Genomic DNA, 24,960 nt, shown 5'->3' on the forward strand with positions numbered 1-24,960 from the left:
CCTCCTCATCCCCTTTATTATCCCTCCCTGTCATACTTCTGCCTCGTTGGTCCCCAGGCAACCACTCGATCTGCTTTTGTCACGATAATTCCTAGAATTTATGTAAGTGCAATCATAGAGAATATACTCTTTTATGTCTGACTTCTTTCTTTCTTTTTTTTTTTTAATATCTATCTATTTATTTATTTTTGGCTGCATTGGGTCTACGTTGCTGCGCACGGGCTTTCTCTAGTTGTGGCGAGCAGGGGCTACTCTTTGTCCTGGTGCTCGGACTTCTCACTGTGGTGGTGCATGGGCTTTAGTAGTTGTGGCACGCGGGCTCTAGAGCGCAGGCTCAGTAGTTGTGGCACATGGGCTTAGTTGCTCCACGGCATGTTGGATCTTCCCGGACCAGGGCTCGAACCCGTGTCCCCTGCATTGGCAAGCTCATTCTTAACCACTGTGCCACCAGGGAGGTCCCTGTCTGACTTCTTTCACTCTGTATAATTATTTTAAGATTCATCATGATGTTACATGTATTAGTAGCTCATTCCTTTTTATTACCGAAGAGTATTCCATTGCGGAAATATCCATTTGCATTGTGAAGAACATTTGAGTTGTTTCCAGTCTTTGGCTAGTAACAAAGCTGCTATGAACATTCATGTTCAAGTCTTTGTGCAGATGTATGCTTTCATTTGTCTTGGGTAAATACCTATAGTCAGTAAATGGCTGGGCCATATGGTAGGTATATATTTAATTTTTAAAGAAACTGACAAACTGTTTCCCAGAGTGGTTGTAGCATCTTAACAATCCAGCCAGCAGTGAGTAAGAATTCCCATTGCTCTACATTCTCACTAACACTTGATACTGCCAGTCTATTTTATGTTAGCCAATCCAGTGGGTGTGTAACGTTATCTTGCTGTGGTTTTAATTTGCATTTCCTTAACATCTTTTTTTTTTAATAAATTCATTTATTTTATTTTTGGCTGCGTTGGGTCTTCGTTGCTGCGCGCGGGCTTTCTCTAGTTGGGGCGAACGGGGGCTACTCTTCATTGCAGTGCGGGGGCTTCTCATTGCGGTGGCTTCTCTTGTCGCGGAGCACAGGCTGTAGGTGCACAGCCTTCAGTAGTTGTGGCTCGTGGGCTCTAGAGCGCAGGCTCAATAGTTGTGGTGCATGGGCCTAGCTGCTCCGTGGCACGTGGGATCTTCCGGGGTCAGGGCTCAAACCCATGTCCCCTACATTGGCAGGCGGATTCTTAACCACTGCGCCACCAGGGAAGCCCTCCTTAACATCTTTTATGTGTTTATTTGCCGTACATTTATTGTCTTTGGTAAAGTGTCTCTGTTCATTTTTTTTAAACTAGGTTGTTTGTCTTGAGTTGAAAGAGTTCTTTGTGTGTTCTAGATATTAGTCCTTTGTTGGCTATAGGTTTTGCTGCTCTTTTATCCAGGTCTGCAGCTTGTCTTTTCATTTTCATAACTGTGTTTTAAAGTGCAAAAGTGTTAATTTTGATGATGTGCAGCTTATCAGTTTTTCTCCTTTATGGATTGTGTGTTTGAAAGTCACATGGATTTCCTCCTGTGTTTTCCTCTAAAAGTTTTGTAGCTTTAGGTTTTACACTTAGGTCTAACTTGGGTTGTGACACAATGTGTTTGGCATTTAGAAAGATCCTCTGGCAGCAGGAAGGAAGGTGTTTGGACGGTGACTGCCTGGAGGCCTGAAACTAGAGAAACTTGGAAAGGTGATGGTACCTCCCCTTGGAAAGGTGGTAGTGGAAAAACTGGTAAGGAACTGGGATGTAAAATGACTGGACTTAATAGGCTGAAGGAGATAAAAATGATTCCTGGGTTTCTTCCTTATGCACAAAATTGAGGGTAACTTGCTTCTAAGTTTACTGCACTTCAGTAACTGGCCCTCAATAGCTTTTTCCTTTGCGGAGATTATAACTGAACTTTAGCCAGACAGGGACTGGGCACAGATTTCTATAACAGCACACCTTCATCAGCTCCCTCCTTAGGCACTCCCTGAAACCCAGCATTGAACTCTGTCCTCCCAAGTCCAAAGACCTTTGCCCTCCTGCATAGCAGGAAACGTGTCCAAGCTCTTTTACAAGAAGGGGCGGCGCATGCCCAGAGAGGCCGTGTGGGGCCGGCCGCCCAGAACTAAGGGCGAGAGGTTCCCGCCATTTTGTCCGGCCCGCGGCACAGCTGGCTCCTCCTGGAACTACAAGTCCCATGAGCCCCCGCGGCGGCACTTCCTACCCCTCACTGTCCCGCCGGCTCCCTTTCCCCCCCCACACACCCCCTCCCCGGGGGCCGAAGTCTCTGGCTGCAGCCTGGCGGCCGGCAGGCCAGGTAGGATTTCCGGGGGAAACCACTGAGGAGGTGGCGGCGACGCCCCGGGTGAGTTCGGCAAGCAAGGGAAAGTGAGCGGAAAGTGCACAGAGTCGGGCTGCGGGCGCCTGGTAGGCTCGGGCCACGCTTTCAGGTCCGCGAGAGGGTGGCGGTGCGGGCCGGGGTAACGGCCGGGCCGGGGTAACGGCCGGGCGGTGGTCGCTTCGAGCCAGGGCGGGGCGGGCGGTGGCCGCCGCCTCCTCCTCGGCCCTCCCACAACCGTCTGCCTTGGCTTCTCCGCCTGCGGCGCGCCTCGCTCAGGCTCGCCCTCTCCGCCCACCGCGACTTGGCTGGGCCCTTTTGTCTCGGCTGCTTTGCGCCCCTTTGTGCCCGGGCGTGGAGTCGCCTCCTCGGGGGAGCCCGCCGGGCCAGTCCCTGACAGGGTCCGGTCCCTGACAGGGGATCCGGTTACGATAACCAGATCGGGTCAAAGTCCACTTTTCAAACCTGTCTTCCCTCATACCTCTGCATCCCAGCTGGGCAGATCGGAGGCTTCGGAGCCAAGGCGAGGCGGACGGGGTTTCTATTGAAACCTCAAGGTTATTGTCCAACTCTTAAACGTCAGTCCCGGTTGGCTTCAGGGCACTAATCTCCAGGCATTTTTCTGGAGGGGGGATGGGCCTATGGGAAAGAAGTGAGCCCCCCTCCCCAGGAAACCGGGAAGGGATCGAATTTGCTTCGAAGTCCGTATGGGTCGCTGCTGTGATCGAGGAATCAGAACCGGTGCGGATGGTCAGAATGGTAGTTCACACACCGCTAGAATCTCGGAGGAGAGAAAGTGATTTATAGGGCGGCGAGCAGCCTCTTCATCCATTGCACGCAGAAAAAGACCACAGTACTTCATCCAGCCGCCCAGTTCCACGCCCTGTATTCCCCTCAAATCGATTTTCACTTCCGCTGAAAACGCAGAGTTGAAAGCAAATGTCCATTAATAGAAGGATCTGCTTTATAAAGAAACCAGAAACCTAGTGGCTTCTAGAAAGCTACAGAAGTAATCGAAATCAAGCCAGTTTGAGGGAGGAGAGGTAGTAGATCCTTACTGCAACTGGTGAATTTTGTGGGTTTGATCACATTTTGTTAGTGGCATCTTTGTGTATGTCCCGTTGGAAGACTAGGTTCAGCTTAAGGTAAAGCTTTTAAAATAAAAGCCATTGCAGATACTTCTCTTGAAAAATACGTTAGTCTTTCAAGTCTCTGAAATGAGGACAACCAGGTCCCTTTACATGAATCAGGGAAGGTTATTTAAGTTATATAGGTAAAATTCCCACCCTAGTCACGTAGGCAAATAAACCCCTTTGTATTTTATTACTTTGTTTGATATCTCTTAATGCAAGTGATTTACTCTGAGAATCTCTGATTGTGTTAGTAATATTGTGTAGGGATGATAGTGCTATCGGTGCTTTTTTTTTTTTTTTTTTTTTTTGTGGTCTCCCTGCCTGGCTTGAGGGATCTTAGTTCCCGGATCAGGAATTGAACCCGTGCCCCCTGCAGTGGAAGTATGGAGTCCTAACCACTGGACCACCAGGGAATTCCCACAGTGCTATTTTTGAAAACTGTTCATATATGTTATATAATTGAATTTTCACTGTGTAGTTCTGTGAGGTGGTGGTTCTCTCATTTTACAGCTGTAAAATGTTAAATTGACAGCCTCTGAAATGTTAACTGACTTGCCGGGGGTCACACAGTTAACCTGGATAGGAAATAGTAGGGTAAACCGTATTCCAAATCCAGGGCTCTATCTGTTACCTCACGCCTATTGCAGTTATTTATCATAACACTATCAACAGCTTGTGATTCACTGAAATTTAAATATTGGAGAAAAGTATGGAAATATTTTCAGTCAGAGCCCCTGATTTATAAGGAACTGGACTTTCTAGGACCACAGACCATTGCCATACTGAACATCGGTTCCGTCACCTTGTCTTATGGTATGCTGTGTTACCTTGTGCCTAGGCAGAATGGCAACTTTATGGAGCCCTGGAGGTGGGGAAGGGTGGTGAGTTATTGGGCTGTGGTTTTGACTAATGGTTATTGAAAGTTTTATTTACTAAAAGGGTTTAACTAATCTTTGCTTAAAGGTATATTAAGAAATATATTGGAGAACGTATATACGGCAGCGTCAGCCGCTGAAAATAACAGAAGGAACTGATATTCAGACATTTTTCTAGCCAGAGAGTCAAAACTCAAGAAAATGCTTTCTTAGTTTTTGCTTTTAATAAAAACTTTTGATCAATTTCAAACTTGCAGTTTAAGCCTGGGTTTATGTCAGTACATGCCATGAATGTGACATCAGAAATAAAAACCTACTTCACCTCCCTTACTTAAATTCTTCTTAGGTAAAATGCATTACATGCCAGTGGAATTGAGTCAATACAATTAGTATAGCCTTTCTAACTAGTAGAAGCCTGTTTTAAATCTTTTATTATGCCATCATAATGGGAAGGAGCTTTTTTCCTTTGTGTTTTTTGCTGTTGATCTGCTGTATTTTCAAATCAATTCAGTCAACAAATATTTATTGAAAGCCTGTTGTGTGTTCTTTTTTTAAGAAGGGAAGTTATTTTAAGAAGGGAAGTTATTTATTTTATTTATTTATTTGTTTATGGCTGCGTTGGGGCTTTCTCTAGTTGTGTTGAGCTTCGTTGCCATGCACAAGCTACTCATTGCAGTGGCTTCTCTTGTTGCTGAGCACAGGCTCTAGGCACGCAGGCTTCGGTAGCTGTAGCTCGCGGGCCCTAGACCGCAGGCTCAGTAGTTGTGGCGCGCACGGGCTTAGTTGCTCCGTGGCATGTGGGATCTTCCCAGACCAGGGCTTGGACCCGTGTCCCCTGCATTGGCGGGCGGATTCTTAACCACTGAGCCACCAGGCAAACCCCACCTGTTGTGTTTTAAGCACCTTTGTAGTCCCTGAGGACAAAGCAGTGAGAACAAGTCTTTTTTCTCTGGGGCTTACAAACTGATTAGGTTTGAAAGGGAGGAGTAAGACTGTAAATAAGTACTAAATAAATCCCCTCTTATTTACTGTGCAATTTTGATCAGTAAGCTCTTTGAACTTTAGTTTTCTCATCTTTAACATGGGTGTAATGATTCCTGCTCTACCTAGCTTGTGGAATTGTTTCCAGAATCGAGTAGGATAAAAATTTGGTTGCACTGTACCCTTCACATTCCTGTGGTAAGTTATTGTTACTGCTCTTAGAAAAGGAAAAGGAACATTGGGGAAATGTTGTTTATAAAGAAAGACAAGGCTTCCCTGGTGGCTCAGTGGTTAAGAATCCGCCTGCCAATGCAGGGGACATGGGTTTGAGCCCTGGCCCTGGAAGATCCCACATGCTGCGGAGCAACTAGGCCCGTGCGCCACAACTACTGAGCCTGTGCTCTAGAGCCCGCGAGCCACAACTACTGAGCCTGCGTGCCACAATTACTGAAGCCCGCAGGCCTAGAGCCCGTGCTCTGCAACAAGAGAAGCCACAACAATGAAGGGTCTGCGCACTGCAGCGAAGAGTGGCCCCTGCTCGCCGCTACTAGAGAAAACCCGTGCACAGCAACGAAGACCTAACACAGCCAAAAATAAAAAACAAACAAATAATTAATTAATTTTTTTAAAAAAAGAAAGACAGAGTAGTTGCATTCTCTGTTCTGAGAGAGTCTGATGTCCCATTGTTAAACCTTCTGTGAGTGTTAGTCACATCTTCACATGGGCTATCACAGCCCTTCATGTAGACCTTTTTAAATAGCACTTATCAAATAAGACCATTATTATTCTATATTGTCACAGTTAACTGCCTTAATGTCAGGGACCATGCCCTAGTCTACATCCTTACTGCTTGGCACACAGTTCCAGGTATTTCATTGGAACTTTATAAATGTTTGGTGAATGAGTGAATGAGTAACAGAAGTGGGCAGGAGCAGTTGAGTGCCAAAATTGTTCAGCAGATTTTTTTGTTTTGCCCATCATGTGCTAGGACCTGGGTTATGTTCTGGCGGTACAAAGATGTGAAGGTATATAGCTCCCGCCTTAAAGCTTACAACATTACAACACCTAGTAGTCTGGTGAGTATTAAATAGGGATGTGTTATACTATAGGTAAGGGACTGAATGATTCTGTTTTGGTAGACAGTGAAGGAAGGCATTACAGAGGAAGTGATTTTGGAGCTTGTTCTTGAGGGATTAATAAGAACAGTTACTATTAAGGTTATGCCAGCCAGAGGGGGCAGTTTGAGCATAGGAATGGAGATGCTGAAGTATAAGGTGTGTGTCTGGTGTGGCTAAAGGATATTGCAGTGGGTTTTTACATTTTTTGGTTCAGGTACCCCCTCTAGAAAATTTGAGAATAGCAATAGATTTTCACCCCAGAAAACTGCATATAAGGAGACATATGCTGGGACTTCCCTGGTGGTCCAGTGGTTAAGACTCCACATTCCCAGTGCATGGGGCCTGGGTTCAATCCCTGGTCAGGGAACTAGATCCTGCATGCCGCAACTAAAAGCCTACATGCCAGAACTAAAGATCCCACATGCCGCAACTGAAAGATCTCACATCCACAACTAAGACCGGTGCAGCCAAATAAATAAATACATAATTAAATATTTTTTAAGAAAGGAAACATATACATACCATTCTAGAAAGTTATGGAATACTTAGGGATCTCTGGACCAGTGGGGCTGAGAAGTTGAAAAGTGCAATGGCAGGTGAAAGGAAAGATCGATGGCTGGGTGCTGAGAAGGATTCAGAATGCTTGTTAAAGACTTCAGGCTATGGGAATTCCCTGGCAGTCCAGTGGTTAGCAGTCGGCACTTTCACTGCTGTGGCCTGGGTTCAGTCCCTTGTCAGGGAACTAAGATCCCGCAAGCTGTGTGGTGGCACGGCCAAAAGAAGACTTCAGGCTTTATGTTTAAGGAATTGCTAAACCATCAGAAGTTTTTAAGCAGGAAATTGACATAAGCTGATCTGTTTTGAGGTAATTGCTTGCTATCTTAGAGGGTTTAGGAGCATATTTAGAGTAAGTGCTAAATAGGAGGCAGGATTGAGGGCCTTTTTTTGATTTTGTTTTGATTTTAAAGAATGGGAGAGATTTGACATGTTTGAAGGTAAAGGAAAAGGAGCCAGCAGAGAGCTAGATATTGAAGATCTGCGCAAAAGAAAAGGAAGATAATAGAGAAACATTGGGAGGAAATAAAATCAAAGCTCATAGAGAGGTGAGCCTTGAAAATGAAACATGAAGAAAGGATGGGAGAAGATATATTTGAAGTGACGGAGGTGGACATTGAAATTGGAGTAAGTTACCAACAGCCTATTTTGTACCCAGACACTGATCTAGGTACTTTTCTATGTGCTATTTCATTTAATTTTACAAAAATTCTGTAGATTGGGTGGGCATTCCCATTTGACAGCTGAAGGAGGTATGGCTCAGAGAGATTAAATTTCCCAAAGGCACTTTTAAGTAATTGAAGAGATCTGGAACCCAGATATATTTTGACTTCAAAGTTTAGAATAATAATTTCTGCCTTGTAGGGTCTGTTAATGCCTGATGACTTCTTTGTTTAAAATCTTTCTGAATGAATGAGTTAAGTTATCTGCAGAATGGGCTAGAGGACTTCAGAGAGTGTTAAAAGTTTGGAATAGCAGTCATGGAAGATGTAAGGGAGCCCACCAGAGATGAGCAAAAGGGCTGCTGAACCTCAGTTAGGGCCCCACCAAGGTCAGACAAATTAGCCAGTCGGCCATCCATTCTGTCTCCTCCATTCTCAAGACATTTCTTGAATACAGTACTGTTGATGTGGGCCTTAGAAGAAGACAAACTATGTTGTAATGGGAGACTCGGAGCAAGTCACAAGTCTTATGCTTCAGTTTTCTCATCTCTAAAAGGGTCTGGTTTAGTTGATTTCTCAAATTCTAGGATTTTTATGGTATTCCGAGGAGTTTAGGAAAGGAAGTGTGTTTAGTGACTGATTTTTAGGGAAGAGATGATTGAAACCATACAGCTTTCAGATTCAAGCTTGGTTTTCAGTTGAACTTCTCTATTGTGTTAAAAGCACCAGGTGTTTGTTTTGACAATCTGAAAGTTCTGACATAGTTACTCAATGCAATGTATTTACTACCTTTGGAGTCTGAAAACCTGCGTTCTAGTTCCAGCTCCATCACTTCTTAGCTGTGACTATCCAAGTCAGCTGACCTTGAACTTTAAGTTTCCTCATTTATAAAACAGAGTTAGTAACTATTTCTTCAAAAGTGTCAGATGGGATAACGTATATGAGAAGTCTTTGTAAACTGTATAGTGTTTAGTAAATAAGAGAAAAGATATGATTATAGCTGGCAAAGAAAAAGGGATTAGTACTGTGATCAGTGCTGTACAAGGGAGTGAGAACTGGTTTAAAGTGCATCCTTCACTTCCAGGGTACTGAGTGGGTAAGGGAAACCTCTCAGGGTATGTACTATCAGTGCACTGAATTTAGAAATTTGTTTGTAGTATATGATGTTGCTGGATGTTTTTTCAGGTATACATTAAAATCAAATCTTGAATCATATCTGTGACTTAAAAAAAAACCCTCCATTGTTAAAGATTCTCTGCATTTATTCTCTCAAATGTGAACTTGTTAGCCAAATTTCCAGGAATATTTTTAAAATAGTTGTTGACTGTATTTTATTTAAGGGTAGATAACAATTTTATGATTATCTCACAGAACTTAAGTACATTGCTTCATTTGTTTGTTTCCTTTGTGCATGGCTAATTCTGATGGAACTCAACAAAATCTCTTATAGAGAACTGTCTTAGCCCGCCTTGACCCTGCAGATATCTAGCAGATAACCAACGTACTTGATTCTATCTACCCAGCTACCTGTTCTCTTCTTTGCTCTTAGGTTGGAAGTACAGTGTCAAAAACTGGCTTAGAAGGTTAATGATTCATCCTTACCTTGAGTGATCCCAGAGCACTTTGTCCATGTCTTTGCAGGGCACTTTTCCCTCTGTGGCTTATTTACCTCTTTATTCTCCCCACTAAACAGTGCCTGTTTATGAAAATAAACTGAACTAAGGGAAATTCCCTGGCGGTCCAGTTGTCAGGACTTGGTGCTTTTACTGCAGTAGGCCCAGGTTCAATTCCTGGTCCAGGAACTAAGATCTGGCAAGCCACACAGCACAGCCAAATTAAAAAAAAAAAAATTAAAGAACAACTGAACAAAGGATTCCTATATTGTTGGCTTCAATTTATTTAACCATTGTGAATAATATTTCCACATAGGTCTCTGTACGTGTAACTTTTCTTTTAATGAAATTACTGCCATATTCAATATCCTGTGATAAGCCATAATGGAAAAGGATATGAAAAAGAATGTATATATATGTATAATTGAGTCACTTTTCTGTACAGCAGTAATTAACACAACGCTGTAATTCAAGTACACATCAATAAAAAATAAATTAAAAAAATGAAATTACTGGATCACCAGGTATGAACATTTACACAGTGCTTGATTTTTAAAATATTTTATTTATTTTTTTCATTTTATTTCATTTATTTATTTTGGCCACGCCGCACAGCTTGCGGCACAGCTTGTGGGAGTTCCCCGACCAGGGGTTGAACCTGGGCCACAGTAGTGAAAGCCCGGAATCCTAACCACTAGGCCAGCAGGGAACTCCTTTATTTTACTTCTTTAAAAAATCTTTTTTTTATTAAAATAGAGTTGATTTAAAATATCTCATGTCAGATGTACAGCATATATATCCTTTTTCAGATTCTTTTACCTTATAAGTTATTACATAATATTGAGTATAGTTCCCTGTGCTATACAGTAGGTCCTTGTTGACTATTTTTTTTTTAATTTATTTATTTTTGGCTGCGTTGGGTCTTCATTGCTGCACACAGGCTTTCTCTAGTTTGTGGCAAGCGGGGGCTACTCTTCGTTGCGGTGCGCAGGCTTCTTATTGTGGTGGCTTCTCTTGTTGCGATGCACAGGCTCTAGGCACACGTGCTTCAGTAGCTGTGGCACTTGGGCTCAGTAGTTGTGGCTCACGGGCTCTAGAGCGCAGGCTCAGTAGTTGTGGCACATGGACTTAGTTGCTCCTTAGCATGTGGAATCTTCCTGGACCACGGCTCAAACCCATGTCCCCTGCATTGGCAAGCGGATTCTCAACCACTGTGCCACAGGGAAGTCCATGAGATATTCATTTTTATTTTTGTTTTGTTTTGTACAGAAATCTAAATATTTCATGCCGTAGCTCTTCACTGGTTCCTTTGTAATTTCTTCCATCATTAGAAAATTGTTTCTCCATAGGTGGAGCAAATATTAATTTCTCAACTTCTGTTTCTCCCATTCTTTTTTTTTTTTTTGAAAAATTAATTTTGAGGTGTGGGAAAAAACGTTTGTTTTTTTTTAATTTTTGAATTTTATTTTATTTATTTTTTTATACAGCAGGTTCTTATAAGTCATCCATTTTATACACATCAGTGTATACATGTCAATCCCAATCTCCCAATTCATCACACCAACACCAACACCACCCCGCCACTTTCCCCCCTTGGTGTCCATACATTTGTTCTCTGCATCTGTGTCTCAATTTCTGCCCTGCAAACTTATTCATCTGTACCATTTTTCTAGGTTCCACATATGTGCGTTAATATACGATATTTGTTTTTCTCTTTCTGACTTACTTCACTCTGTATGACAGTCTCTAGATCCATCCACGTCTCACCAAATGACCCAGTATCGTTCCTTTTTATGGCTGAGTAATATTCCTTTGTAGATAATGTACTACATCTTCTTTATCCATTTGCTGTTGATGGGCATTTAGGTTGCTTCCATGACCTGGCTAATGTAAACAGTGCTGCAGTGAACATTGGGGTGCATGTGTCTTTTTGAATTATGGTTTTCTTAGGGTATATGCCCAGTAGTGGGATTGCTGGGTCATATGGTAGTTCTATTTTTAGTCTTTTTGTTGGTTTTGTTTTTTTTTTTTTTTTTGGCGGTACACGGGCCTCTCACTGCCGTGGCCTTCCCGTTGTGGAGCACAGGTTCCAGACGCACAGGCTCAGCACCCATGGCTCATGGGCCCAGCCGCTCCGCGGCATGTGGGATCCTCCCGGACCAGGGCAGAAACCCATGTCCCCTGCATTGGCAGGCGGACTCTCAACCACTGCGCCACCAGGGAAGCCCTTATTTTTAGTTTTTTAAGGAACCTCCATACTGTTCTCCATAGTGGCTGTATCAATTTACATCCCCACCACCAGTGCAAGAGGGTTCCCTTTTCTCCACACCCTCTCCAGCATTTATTGTTTGTAGATTTTTTGATGATGGCCATTCTGACCAGCGTGAAGTTATTTTTTTTCTTAATGCTATCCAGTTATTTCTTTTTTAAAAAATATTTATTTATTTATTTGGTTGTTCTGGGCCTTAGTTTCATCATGCGGGATCTAGTTCCCTGACCAGGGATCGAACCCGGGCCCCCTGCCTTGGGAGCACAGAGTCTTAACCACTGGACCACGAGGGAAGTCCCGTATCCAGTTATTTCTAGTAGCATTGTTTCGTGAGGACATTTTAAGCTTTGGAGGACACTAAATTGAAGTGTTCTTATTAAACTTGCACTACTAATATCCACCTAGGTCACTAGAAATTAAAAATCTTTATAAGGGATCAAGGATATTAAAAAAAATATGAAGTATTTTTCTCACATTCGTGTTGATGATGTATTTTATTCTTATTTACCTCGGAATGGGTTTCATAGAAAATAGTAGTTCTTTGGGTGGGTTGATTGTCTATTAATCAAGGTTAAAAAGTAGAGCCCTGAAATACTTTTTCCCCTCTTCCTGTGGGTGACAGGTAGAAAGGAGGCGAGTTCCTAAGGAGGGTAGCCTTACCTGTCTTCCCCTCCCTCATGGATAAACCCCTTTTAAAAATACTGCCAGTAGAAACTAACACACCATTGTAAAGCAGTTATACTCCAATAAAGATGTTAAAAAAAATACTGCCAGTAGATACCAAAGAATAACTGGATAGAACCAGTCAGAAGGTATGAAGAGTACTTTCCACTTCCTTTTATTTGCACACACTCAGCTTTGCCTCCCGTCCCTTCCTCTGAATTTACATTTGAGGGAGAGCATTAGGATTCAGGATATGGGTGCATCTTTGCTGTAAGTATTTTAAAAAGACACAATTTTTTAAAAATAAATTTATTTAATTTATTTATTTGGCTGCATTGGGTCTCAGTTGCGGCACATGGGATCTTTGTTGCAGCATGCAGGATCTTTCATTGTGGCGCGGGGGCTTCAGAGCATGCGGGCTCAGTAGTTGCAGCATGTGGGCTCCAGAACACACAGGCTTAGTTGCCCTGTGGCCTGTGGGATCTTATTTCCCAGACCAGGGATTGAACCCGCGTCTCCTACATCGGAAGGCAGATTCTTAACCACTGGACCACCAGGGAAGTCCCACGATGTTTTTTACCTATTGGTGATACCATTAAGATTGGCTATTTTACAAACAGTCTTTTACATGTTCTATGTGCTTACATAAAATCCCAGAGATAATTGGCTTCTGGGATATCTTTGTATAATTGGGAGAGGGGCTTTGTCCTTCCACTGTAGGCACAGACCACTAAGACCGTTCTGTTAAACAAATATGCATTTGCATATTATGGCATAAGATAAGTAAGAAGTCTGCTTCTCTGCAACTGCATTAATGATTGCAAACTTTTTCAAACTGTAAAATTTACCATTTTATCCGTTCTTTAGTGTATAATTCAGTGGTATTAAGTACATTCACAGTGTTGTGCAGCCATCACCAATATCCATTTCCAGAACTTTTTCGGCATCCCACACTCTGTACCCATTAAATAACTCTCCATTGTCCTCCCCCCTCAACCCCTGGTAACCTCTGTTCTGCTTTTTATCTTCTATGAATTTGCCTATTCTAGGTGCCACATATAAGTTGAATCATAATATTTGACCTTTTGTGTCTGTGTTTATTTATTTATTTATTTTGCGGTATGCGGGCCTCTCACTGTTGTGGCCTCTCCCGTTGCGGAGCACAGGCTCCGGACGTGCAGGCTCAGCGGGCATGGCTCACGGGCCTAGCCACTCCGTGGCATGTGGGATCCTCCCAGACCGGGGCACGAACCTGCGTCCCCTGCATTGGCAGGCGGACTCTCAACCACCGCACCACCAGGGAAGCCCTATTTCTTTATATTTTTAAAACTGTCTCCTCTTTGTGCTTACATTTGTTTTATTTTGTAGAAAATCAGAAGCTTCTCTCTAGCCTCTTAACTCTCTGGAGAAGAGCAAGCATTTAACTATCTTCAGGGTGCTTATATTAAGAATTATTAATAAAAGGTTTAGAGGATTTGGTAACTAAAATATTTTAGTATGTGCTAGTGCTTTTGGAGGGCAGAACAGAAAGGAAAATATTAAGGAGCAGTTGTTGAGCAACTTCTTTTTAATTAAAAGCGATTAAAAGGGTTAACCTACTGGGACTTCCCTGGTGGTCCAGTGGGTAGGACTCCGTGCTCCCAATGCAGGGGGCCTGGGGTTCGATCCCTGGTCGGGGAACTAGATCCCTCATGCATGCTGCAACTAAGGAGTCTGCATGCCACAATGAAGATCCCGAATGCTGCAACTAAGACCCAGCACAGCCAAAATAAATTTTTTTAAAAAAGGGTTAACCTATTAAACATCAGTTATGCCACATTAAGTTCCTATAAATAGTGATCCTCAATATTATTTCATGAAAAAATATTCATACGTGATATCGTATGATCCAGGGATACATGAAACTTTTTAAAATTTTTTTGAAGTATAGTTGATTTACAATATTGTGTTAATTTCTTCTGTACAGCAAACTGACTCAGTCATATACATATATCTTCTTTTTCATATTATTTTCCTTATGGTTTATCATAAGATATTGAATATAGTTTCCTATACAGTAGGACCTTGATGTAATCCATCCTGTATATAATAGTTTACATTTGCTACTCCCAAACTTCCAGTCTTTCCCTCCCCCACTCCCTCTCCCGCTTGGCAACCACAAGTCTGTTCTCTGTGTCTGTGAGTCTGTTTTTGTTTTGTAGATATGTTCATTTGTGTTGTATTTTAGATTCCACATATAAGTGATATCATATGGTATTTGTCTTTCTCCTTCTGACTTACTTTGTTTAGTATGATAATCTCTAGGTCCATCCATGTTGCTGCAAATGGCATTATTTCATTCTTTCTAATGGCTGAGTGATATTTCATTGTATATATGTACCACATCTTCTTTATCCATTCATCTGTCGATGGACATTTAGGTTGTTTCCATGTGTTGGCTGTTGGAAATAGTGCTGCTATGAACATAGGAGGTGCATGTATCTTATGAAACTATTTTTTAAAATTCATTTGTCAGTCTTTCCATTGACCATTTTTACTTCATTTCTAACACTGTATAGATATATTTAACCAAACTTCATCTATTAAAGGGAAACTTTTCTTGCCTAAAACACAACTTTAGTCTCAAGTATTCCAGGAGAAGAAATAAGATGATTAATTCCGATTCTGCAAATCTTAAAAATAATTTTTTTTTTTTTGGTCATGCTGTTCAGGATCTTAGTTCCCTGACCGGGGATCAGACCCATGCTCCCTGCAATGGAGGTGTGGAGTGCTAACCACTGGACCGCCAGGGAATTCCCTAAAAATAATTTTTGATTGTAAAGGAAATATACAATAAAAATTTAGATAGTATATAAGTACATAAAATAAAAAGCAAAAGTCCTTATCACCCTACTCTCTCTCTCTTATTCCCACTCCTGTCCCCTCCAAACTTCCACTGAGAACCCTTTTGGTGTGTAGCCTTATAATCCTACCTTTCGTTATGCAACTTGTTTCTTTTTTTCATTCAACAATATGTTGAGTATATCCTTTAATGTCAGGACATAGTAGATCTTTGAATGTCTTCATGGTATTCAATGTATGAAGGTTTCATTCTTTAGCCATTTTCCCGTTGACAGACATTTCAGGTATCTCGAGTTTTTGCCATTATAAATAATACTGCCGCAATATCTTTTTGAGTCTAGTATATCTGTACTTTAGAAGTGGAATTGCCGGGTCAAAGGTTTACAAATTTGATTGGTACTGCCAAAGTGTCCTCCAAAAAGACACATCAAATTACCTGTTAATTTATGAGAATACTTTTCTATGCATTAGTATTATTTTTCTCTTGAATTTTTGAATATTATTTATTTTTTTATACAGCAGGTTCTTATTAGTCATCCATTTTATACATACTAGTGTATATATGTCAATCCCGATCTCCCAATTCATCCCACCACCGCCACCACCCACTGCCGCTTTTTTTTTTTTCCACGGCCGCTTTTGTTTCTTGAATACCATCAATACTGGATATTTTATTCTTTTTTTTTCCAGCTTTATTGAGATATGATTGACAAATAAATAGTGTATGTATTTAGGGTATACAGTGTGATATTTTGATGTACATATACTTTGTGAAATGGTTACCACATCAAGCTAATTAACATATCCATCACCTCACACAGTTACCAGCGTGCACACATGTGTGTGTTGAAAACATTTGCGATCTACTCTCAGCAAATTTAAAGTATACAATACATTATTATTAACTGTAGTCATCGTGCTGTACTTTAGGTCTCCAGAACTTACTTATCTTATACCCTTTGATCAATATCTTTCCTTTTCTCCTTCCTCTCTCCGCCAAACTGAATAGTTTAAATCTTCAAATTTTTAGCCATTCTGATAGGCAAGAAAAATAAAAATAAAACTCACTTTACATTGGCATTTTCCTTATTAATAATCAGGTTGAACATATTTTCATCTTTATTAACCATTTGTATTTCTTCAATGAATTCCCTCTCATCATTCCATTTATTTGTTCATGTGTCTTCATCACATAACTATTTTAAAAGTCAAGTTGACAACAAATATGAATTTCATTTCTTTACATTTTCAGTTTGGGGATAAAGTTATTTTTGGAGATTTTATAAATAGTATTTTCATCATAGTTAATGTTCACTGCCAAAACTGTTTTTTAAGAAGATTTGATATATTACTGAATACTGTAGCTTTTAAAAATATGTTTTGTTCTGGGGGATTTTCTCAAAATGTGATATACATAATGCCAGTGCTACATTTTTCTGGGTGTAGATTTTGTCATGGCTATTTGAATTGCTCTTGCTGAGGTCTGTCCTTTATAACTCACTAATGATATTTCCTGAGAGTACTTTTGGTTATCAGTAAGCCACACCTCTGTTTCAAAGCTGATTCATACTGCTTAGTGTGAATAGACTTAGACAGAAGGACTGTTTAACTAGGAGGAGGTTACAGTTTTTGTTTTTTTTTAATAAATTTATTTATTTGTTTATTTTTGCTGCATTGGGTCTTCATTGCTGCACACGGGCTTTCTCTAGTTGCGGCGAGCGGGGGCTACACTTCATTGCAGTGCGCAGGCTTCTTGTTGCGGAGCGTGGGCTCTATGGTGCGCAGGCTTCAGTAGTTGTGGCACTCAGGCTCAGTAATTGTGGCTCGCAGGCTCTAGAGCGCAGGCTCAGTAGTTGTGGCCCCACGGGCTTACTTGCTCTGCGGCAATGTGGGATCTTCCCGGACCAGGGCTCGAACCCGTGTGCCCTGCATCAGGAGGCGGATTCTTAACCACTGCGCCACCAGGGAAGTCCCTACGGTTTTTCTTAAAAAGGGAAATTACCCCCATTTTTATGTCTTTACCCTTAAGTAATATGTTAGATGTTCATTATTTGTGCTTAAAATTAAGTAATCTTTTTGCAAGTGTAATTTTTATTGAACAGACCTTTTAAAAGACATTTGTAAAACTGTTGTACTGAGAGCATGATTGTAAATCTCTATTTTAAGTTTTTCAATATTTTTTATTTCTGCTAAAATCCCATTTATATTTTTAACTTATCTGTAAATCTCTTTATAATGTTTCATTTTTCTGATAAGGCAAAAACAAATGAAGTTCTTTGTGAACCAACTATTTGTAGCTGCCAAATTTCTATGTAGTATTAACAAAAATAGTTAAGAAATGGCAAAGAAAGTTATTTTAAGAAACTAGAAGTTTTCCAATTTCCAGTCAAAGGGGTAGATTCTGTGGTGACAGATAATAATGGTACATGTAGATTACAGTGTTAATTCCTTACATTAAGGTAGTAGCATCTGTCTGAGCAATTGTAGATCACTCTGGAAGAGCAGTTGATACACTGTTTCTTAATTTTGTTTATTTCTGTAATGGTGTGCTTTCCGGTCAAGTCCAAGGAATAAATGGAAATGATACTTTAAATTGTCCCTTCTCTGCCAATGTAAATTGGTTTCATCATCTTGATAATATTTGTAGATATTATGTATTCTGGTCAAGCTTAGACTCATGACAGCTAAAATCTGCTTTGAGTTTTGATTTGGAACTAAAATCAAGGAGTGGGGTGAGCTTTAGCATTACATGGAAGTCCAGCCCTACTTCTCATGTGGTTAAAAAGGAAAGGGCGGGGGAACCCTTTTCTTTGCTATCTGTATTTACATTATTGCATGTGTATTATATTAATACCTATTTGTTAACATGACCATCTCTTTTTCTTTACTGGTGTTGGTTTTTAAGTTTAAAGACCGTAAACTTACTTCTCTTTGTACACTGTCTGGCACGGTACTTGGCATCTATCAATAATTGGTTCTTAATAGCCACTTGCTTAGCTGAACACTTATTAAGTACTTACTGTATGCAGGCACAGCTCATTTTTTACTGTTTTTTTTTTTTTAACAAATACTATTTCATGATATTCTCACAACTCTTTGAGGTCAGGTATTATTAATCCCACTTGAAGCCAAAAGGACAAGGAGATTAAATTCTGCAGTATTATCTTTTGTGACCAAAATGACTAATCAGTTTTGTGTGAGTGAATGATATTTAAAACTAATTTATGCTGATTTGTTCAATGGAAAATAATCTGAGTTCTCTTAACCATCTACCCAGTAAATGTTTGTTCTTTAGTTTTTGCCTGAATAATTATATTCACTTGTTGTGCTTTCTCAGGAGGAAGAAGGTTATTTTGCAGAGCACGGGTCTAGCATTTTGGAAGTGCCATAAAAAGGAATAGAAAAGGCAGAAAGATAATCTTTTCATTCTTGATGGTTCACATATTGGTAGACTCATTTATATCTGTATTTACAACTTGTGGCTATCTTGGACACACAAAGTGAAACAAAGAATGAAGGCTATTACTAGGGTGATTGAGATAAAGAACCATTTTTGCTTTTAATATCAGAAGTTATTAGTCTACAGTGCACGCTTATGTGTTTCTCTCACTAGATTGACCTAGCCATGGTTATTAAAGTTGAGGAAGCTGGTACATATGAACGGTTTTGCTAAAGCTGGGAAGGGGATAGTTGTATTTCACGATTTGCATACACTAATGTTAATACCATCAAGACTATGGCTACCATTAGCAACAGCAGCATTAAATATCTATTAGGTAAACTATAGATCAAGGCTTTTAGTTTTGCAGATATCAAATAAAACTAAAATTACTTTTCTTATTATTTGCCCTAGATTTTATGGACATTGTCACAGATACAACTTAAATGTAAACCAAATTGACAAATCTGGTTTTCATATACCTCTAAAATTTTATTTTAAAATCTGCTTGATATTAAAAAAAAAAAAGATGGTTTTGGCTCAGAAGTAGAAACATTATAGTCGATTGTCCTTTGTAAATCCACTTTTATCTATGTGTGGCCCAGCACATCCTTGTATTGATGAATGGCTGCTGTTTAGTTTAAAGCAGTGTTCATGCAAAACAAGATTTTTAGCATTTGATGAAGTAATTTAACTGATTTGTTGTTTGGCTAGTTTCATTTGTAATCAGTGCTTTCATGGAATAAAAAAATCCACCAATATATTTCTTACCCTTTTCTGAATATGCGGAACCAGAAGGGGACTTTGGAGGGATTTGTTAGAAGAATTTGGAGATGACGGTGGGGTGTGGAATAGTATTGGGAAGAGGATGAAGAGCATACAAGGATTCGTGAAAAGAGGGGTGGTGTCTTGGGATTTGACTGCCTTTCCTTCTTTCTTGTCCTGCCATTTTTTATGGCGGGAGCAACTTTCCAGTTTTTGCAAATTGAAATGAACCCATTCACATATCAGGGGTTTGCCATATTTTTTAGAAACGTCCTGCTGTTAGTATGCATTTGTTCATAATCCCCTAGTTGAATTTTTATATGATCTTAAAACCACTTGGCGGGATTCCCCGGTGGAGCAGTGGTTAAGAATCTGCCTGCCAATGCAGGGGTCACAGGTTCAAGCCCTGGTCCGGGAAGATCCCACATGCCGTGGAGCAACTAAGCCCGCGTTCCTAGAGCCTCTGCTCCACAACAAGAGAAGCCACCACAATGAGAAGCCCACGCACTGCAACGAAGAATAGCCCCTGCTCGATGTGACTAGAGAAAGCCTGCGTGCAGCAACGAAGACCCAACATAGCCAAAAATAAATAAATAAATTTATCTATTAAAAAAAAAACTTGGCAGTTTAGCTGGTGAAGAATCTTCTAAGACATATTAGACTAGTGGCTGTGCTTTTTTTGTTGCTTTAAATAATTCTAATTATCTTACAATTTTAGATAGAGGAAACCTGTATTGATCAGGACTTTTAACATACGAATCTCTTGCACAAGGGAATTCCTCAGCTCTTTGGTTTAGCAGAGTGTAAACCTCTTACAGATCTTAAATCAGTTAACATTCCTTGATTTAGGATCAGGCAACATCGTATATGGTTTAAATGCAAACTCAGAAGTCAGGCTGCCTGGATTAAAAAATCCTGGCTTCACTATTTATTAGGTAATTGACCTTGGATAAGCTACTTAACCTTCCATATACCCTAAGTTCATCTTAAAATGGGGATGGTAATATCTACCTTATGGTTATGTTGAAGATTAAGGTCATATAGCAGGCAAGTAGCCTATTCAAATCCTGAGAGGTACCAGTTCAAGTACCTTTGACTTTTTTTTTTTTTTTTTTGGTTGACAAGTTTTCTTTACTTGTTTTTGTCAGTTTGACTTTTAAATGCTTTTTCCTGATTTCCTCGTAGTTAGATAAACTATACTACTTTACTTTATTTCCTTTATTATTTTTATTTTATTTTAAAAAAATATTTATTTAGGCTGTGCTGGGTCTTAGTTGTGGCACGCGGGATCTTTAGTTGTGGCATGTGAGCTCTTAGTTGTGGCATGCATGTGGCATCTGGTTCACTGACCAGGGATCAAACCCCGGCCCCCTGCATTGGCAACGTGGAGTCTTACCCGCTGGACCAACAGGGAAGTCCCGGAAAAAGGGTTTCTAATGGACCCTGAGACTACATAATTTCCTCTAGCAGGATATATACATTTTGAGAGATTGTTTGCTGTTCCGGTCAAGCCAGGACTGAAAGCAAGAAGACACTGAAACAATATTTTACAAATGCTAAAAGAAAACACCTGTCAATTTAGAGTTGTATACCCACTAAAATCATATTTCAGAAATAAGTTTAGGGACTTCCCTGGTGGTCCAGTGGTTAAGACTCCATGCTCCCAATGCAGGGGGCCCAGGTTTGATCCCTGGTCAAGGAACTAGATCCCGCACGCTGCAACCAAAGGAGCCCGCATGCCACAACGAAGATCCTACACGCAGCAATGAAGATCCCACGTGCCGAAACTAAGACCCGGCACAGCCAAATAGTTAAATAAAATAAATAAATATTTTTAAAAAATAAGTCTAAAAGAAGGAAAATTTCAAACAAAGAAACTGAGAAAATATATTGCCACAGAACCTCACCAAAGGAACTTCTAGAGGATGTACTTCAGGTCGACGGAAGAATGCTTCTTGGAAACAAGGTCAGAGATGCAAAGAGGAATGATGAGCGAAGGATATGATGTCCGCTGGGGAAAATCTTAAGAAGGATTGACCTAATAAAACAATAATAACATATTATTTGTGGATGTAAAAATGGAAAGTACTCAAATATAAGTAGGGAAGGGGTTTGAAGTAAAAGCATTCCAAGAGTTCTTGTTTAATTAAGAAGGAGAGTAAAGATATTAACTTTAGACTTCAGGTAAAGTATTCATTTTTGCCTTTCAGGGGTGACAATAAAAAAGTAGAAATAGAAAGAATTAAAATAAATAGAAATTAGTAGAAAAATGGATGAGAAAAAAATCCAACAGAAGGCAAAAGAAAAAGAAAACTGGAAAGTGGAAGAAATAAAAAATGGAAAATAAAATGGTAGAAAGGGATACAGATATCTCTTATTCACAATAAAAATAAATTAGATCAGGTTTCCCCCAGAACTCTCTGTTTAAAAGACCAAGATGGTCCAATTAGAGAAGTAATAAAGAAGTCCTGAATAAATGGGAGACACATATGATATTCATGGATTGAGAGTCAGTATTATAAAGATGACAGTTCTCCCCAGTTTGTATTTTAGGTTGAATGTAATTCTAATAAAAGTTCCAAGAAGTTTTTTTCATGGAACTTGACACTTTGATGGAGCAGCTAAGATACTTCTGAAGACAAAATGGGGAAACTTGCCATACCTGATTACAGGACTCATTGTAAAACCGTAATCGTTATACAAGGTGGTTTTGGTCCTGTGATCAAGAAATAGACCTGTAGGGCTTCCCTCGTGGCACAGTGATTGAGAGTCCGCCTGCCGATGCAGGGGACACGGGTTCATGCTCCGGCCCGCGAATATCCCACATGCTGCGGAGCGGCTGGGCCCCTGAGCCATGGCCGCTGAGCCTGCGCATCCGGAGTCTGAGCTCCGCAACGGGAGAGGCCACAACAGTGAGAGGCCCGTGTACCGCAAAAATATTTATTTATTTATTTATTTATTTATTTATTTATTTATTTTTGGCTTCGTTGGGTCTTTGTTGTTGGGTCTTCATTGCTGCGCGCGGGCTTTCTCTAGTGGCGAGCAGGGGCTTCTCTTCGTTGTGGTGCGTGGGCTTCTCGTTGCGGTGGCTTCTCTTGTTTCCGAGCTCAGGCTCTAGGTGCGCAGGCTTCAGTACTTGTGGCTCGCGGGCTCTGGAGCACAGGCTCAGTAGTTGCGGCGCAAGAGCTTAGTTGCTCCACGGCATGTGGGATCTTCCTGGACCAGGGCTCGAACCCGTATCCCCTGCATTGGCAGGCAGATTCTTTTTTTTTAACATCTTTATTGGAGTATAATTGCTTTACAATGGTGTGTTAGTTTCTGCTTTATAACAAAGTGAATCAGTTATGCATATACATATGTTCCCATATCTCTTCCCTGTTGCGTCTCCCTCCCTCCCACCCTCCCTATCCCACACCTCTAGGTGGTCACAAAACACCGAGCTGATCTCCCTGTGCTATGCAGCTGCTTCCCACTAGCTACCACTAGCTATCTATTTTACATTTGGTAGTGTATATATGTCCATGTCACTCTCTCACTTTGTCCCAGCTTACCCTTCCCCCTCCCCATGTCCTCAAGTCCGTTCTCTAGTAGGTCTGCATCTTTATTCCCGTCTTGCCCCTAGGTTCTTCATGACCTTTTTGTCTTTTTTTTTTTTTAGATTCCATATATATGTGTTAGCATACTGTATATGTTTTTCTCTTTCTGACTTATTTCACTCTGTATGACAGACTCTAGGTCCATCCACCTCACTACAAATAACTCAATTTCGTTTCTTTTTATGACTGAGAAATATTCCATTGTATATATGTGCCACATCTTCTTTATCCATTCATCTGTCAATGGACACTTAGGTTGCTTCCATGTCCTGGCTATTGTAAATAGAGCTGCAATGAACATTTTGGTACATGACTCTTTGAATTATGGTTTTCTCAGGGTATATGCCCAGTAGTGGGATTGCTGGGTCATATGGTAGTTCTATTTTTAGTTTTTTAAGGAACCTCCATACTGTTCTCCATAGTGGCTGTATCAATTTACATTCCCACCACCAGTGCAAGAGGGTTCCCTTTTCTCCACACCCTCTCCAGCATTTATTGTTTGTGGATTTTTTGATGACGGCCATTCTGACCAGTGTGAGATGATATCTCATTGTAGTTTTGATTTGCATTTCTCTAATGATTAATGATGTTGAGCATTCTTTCATGTGTTTGTTGGCAATCTGTATATCTTCTTTGGAGAAATGTCTGTTTAGGTCTTCTGCACATTTTTGGATTGGGTTGTTTGTTTTTTTAATATTGAGTTGCATGAGCTGCTTGTAAATTTTGGAGATTAATCCTTTGTCAGTTGCTTCATTTGCAAATATTTTCTCCCATTCTGAGGGTTGTCTTTTTGTCTTATTTATGGTTTCCTTTGCTGTGCAAAAACTTTGAAATTTCCTTAAGTCCCATTTGTTTATTTTTGTTTTTATTTCCATTTCTCTAGGAGGTGGGTCAAAAAGGATCTTGCTGTGATTTATGTCATAGAGTGTTCTGCCTATGTTTTCCTCTAATAAGAGTTTTATAGTGTCTGGCCTTACATTTAGGTCTTTAATCCATTTTGAGTTTATTTTTGTGTATGGTGTTAGGGAGTGTTCTAATTTCATTCTTTTACATGCAGCTGTCCAGTTTTCCCAGCACCACTTATTGAAGAGGCTTTCTTTTCTCCATTGTATATTCTTGCCTCCTTTATCAAAGATAAGGTTACCATATGTGCGTGGGTTTATCTCTGGGCTTTCTATCCTATTCCATTGATCTATATTTCTGTTTTTGTGCCAGTACCATACTGGCTTGATTACTGTAGCTTTGTAGTATAGTCTGAAGTCAGGGAGCCTGATTCCTCCAGCTCCGTTTTTCTTTCTCAAGATTGCTTTGGCTATTCGGGGTCTTTTGTGCTTTCATACAAATTGTGAAATTTTTTGTTCTAGTTCTGTGAAAAATTGACAGGCGGATTCTTAACCACTGCGCCACCAGGGAAGTCCAGAACATGAGGTTTTATCTGTTTTGTTTTTTCTTCCAGTTTTATTGAGATATAATTGACATATAGCACTGTATTAAGTGTTAGGCATACTGTATAATGATTTGACTTAAATACATCATGAAATGATTACCTCAATAAGTTTAGTGAACATCCATCATCACATGTGGATACAAAAGTAAAGAAAAGGAAAAAAATCTTTTTCCTTGTGATGAGAAGTCTTAGGATTTACTCTTAACAACTTTCATATATAACATAGAGCGGTGTTAACAATATTTATCATGTTTTATGTCACATCCCTAGTACTTATTTATCTTACAACTAGAAGTTTGTACCTTTTGACTGACTACAACCAGACCCCCCCGCCACCCGCTACCCCAGCCTCTGGTAACCACAAATCTGATCTCTTTTTCTGTGAGTTTGTTTGTTTATTTTTTGAAGTATAATTGACCTATAACAGTATGTTTCTGTTACACAACATAGTGATTTGATATTTCTATACATTTCAAAATGATCACCACAATAAGTCTAGTTACTGTCTGTCACCATATGAAGATATTACATAATTATATTGACTGTATTCCCCAGTGGTACATTTCATACCCATAACTCATTTGTTTTATAGCTGGAAATTTTTACCTCTTAATCTTCCTCACCTATTTCTCTCCTCCCCACACCTCC

At 40.2% G+C, this 24,960-nt stretch overlaps 1 protein-coding gene across 9 annotated transcripts in view; it reads left to right on the forward strand.

The window, feature by feature from the left end:
• The first annotated feature begins 2,289 nt into the window (after positions 1–2,289).
• The window catches only part of PHACTR4 (phosphatase and actin regulator 4), a 117,415-nt gene continuing 94,744 nt past the window's right edge, over positions 2,290–24,960 (forward strand). For 2 of the 9 annotated variants that reach the window (XM_060017215.1, XM_060017243.1), the window contains exon 1: positions 5,802–6,420. In XM_060017215.1, the coding sequence (XP_059873198.1) occupies positions 6,253–6,420 (168 nt within the window). In that variant the 5' untranslated portion in view covers positions 5,802–6,252. The other 7 variants (XM_060017221.1, XM_060017238.1, XM_060017286.1 and 4 more) reach the window with 7 other exon arrangements.

Source organism: Delphinus delphis, chromosome 1 (assembly GCF_949987515.2).
Source record: "Delphinus delphis chromosome 1, mDelDel1.2, whole genome shotgun sequence".
Taxonomy (NCBI): Eukaryota; Metazoa; Chordata; class Mammalia; order Artiodactyla; family Delphinidae; genus Delphinus; species Delphinus delphis.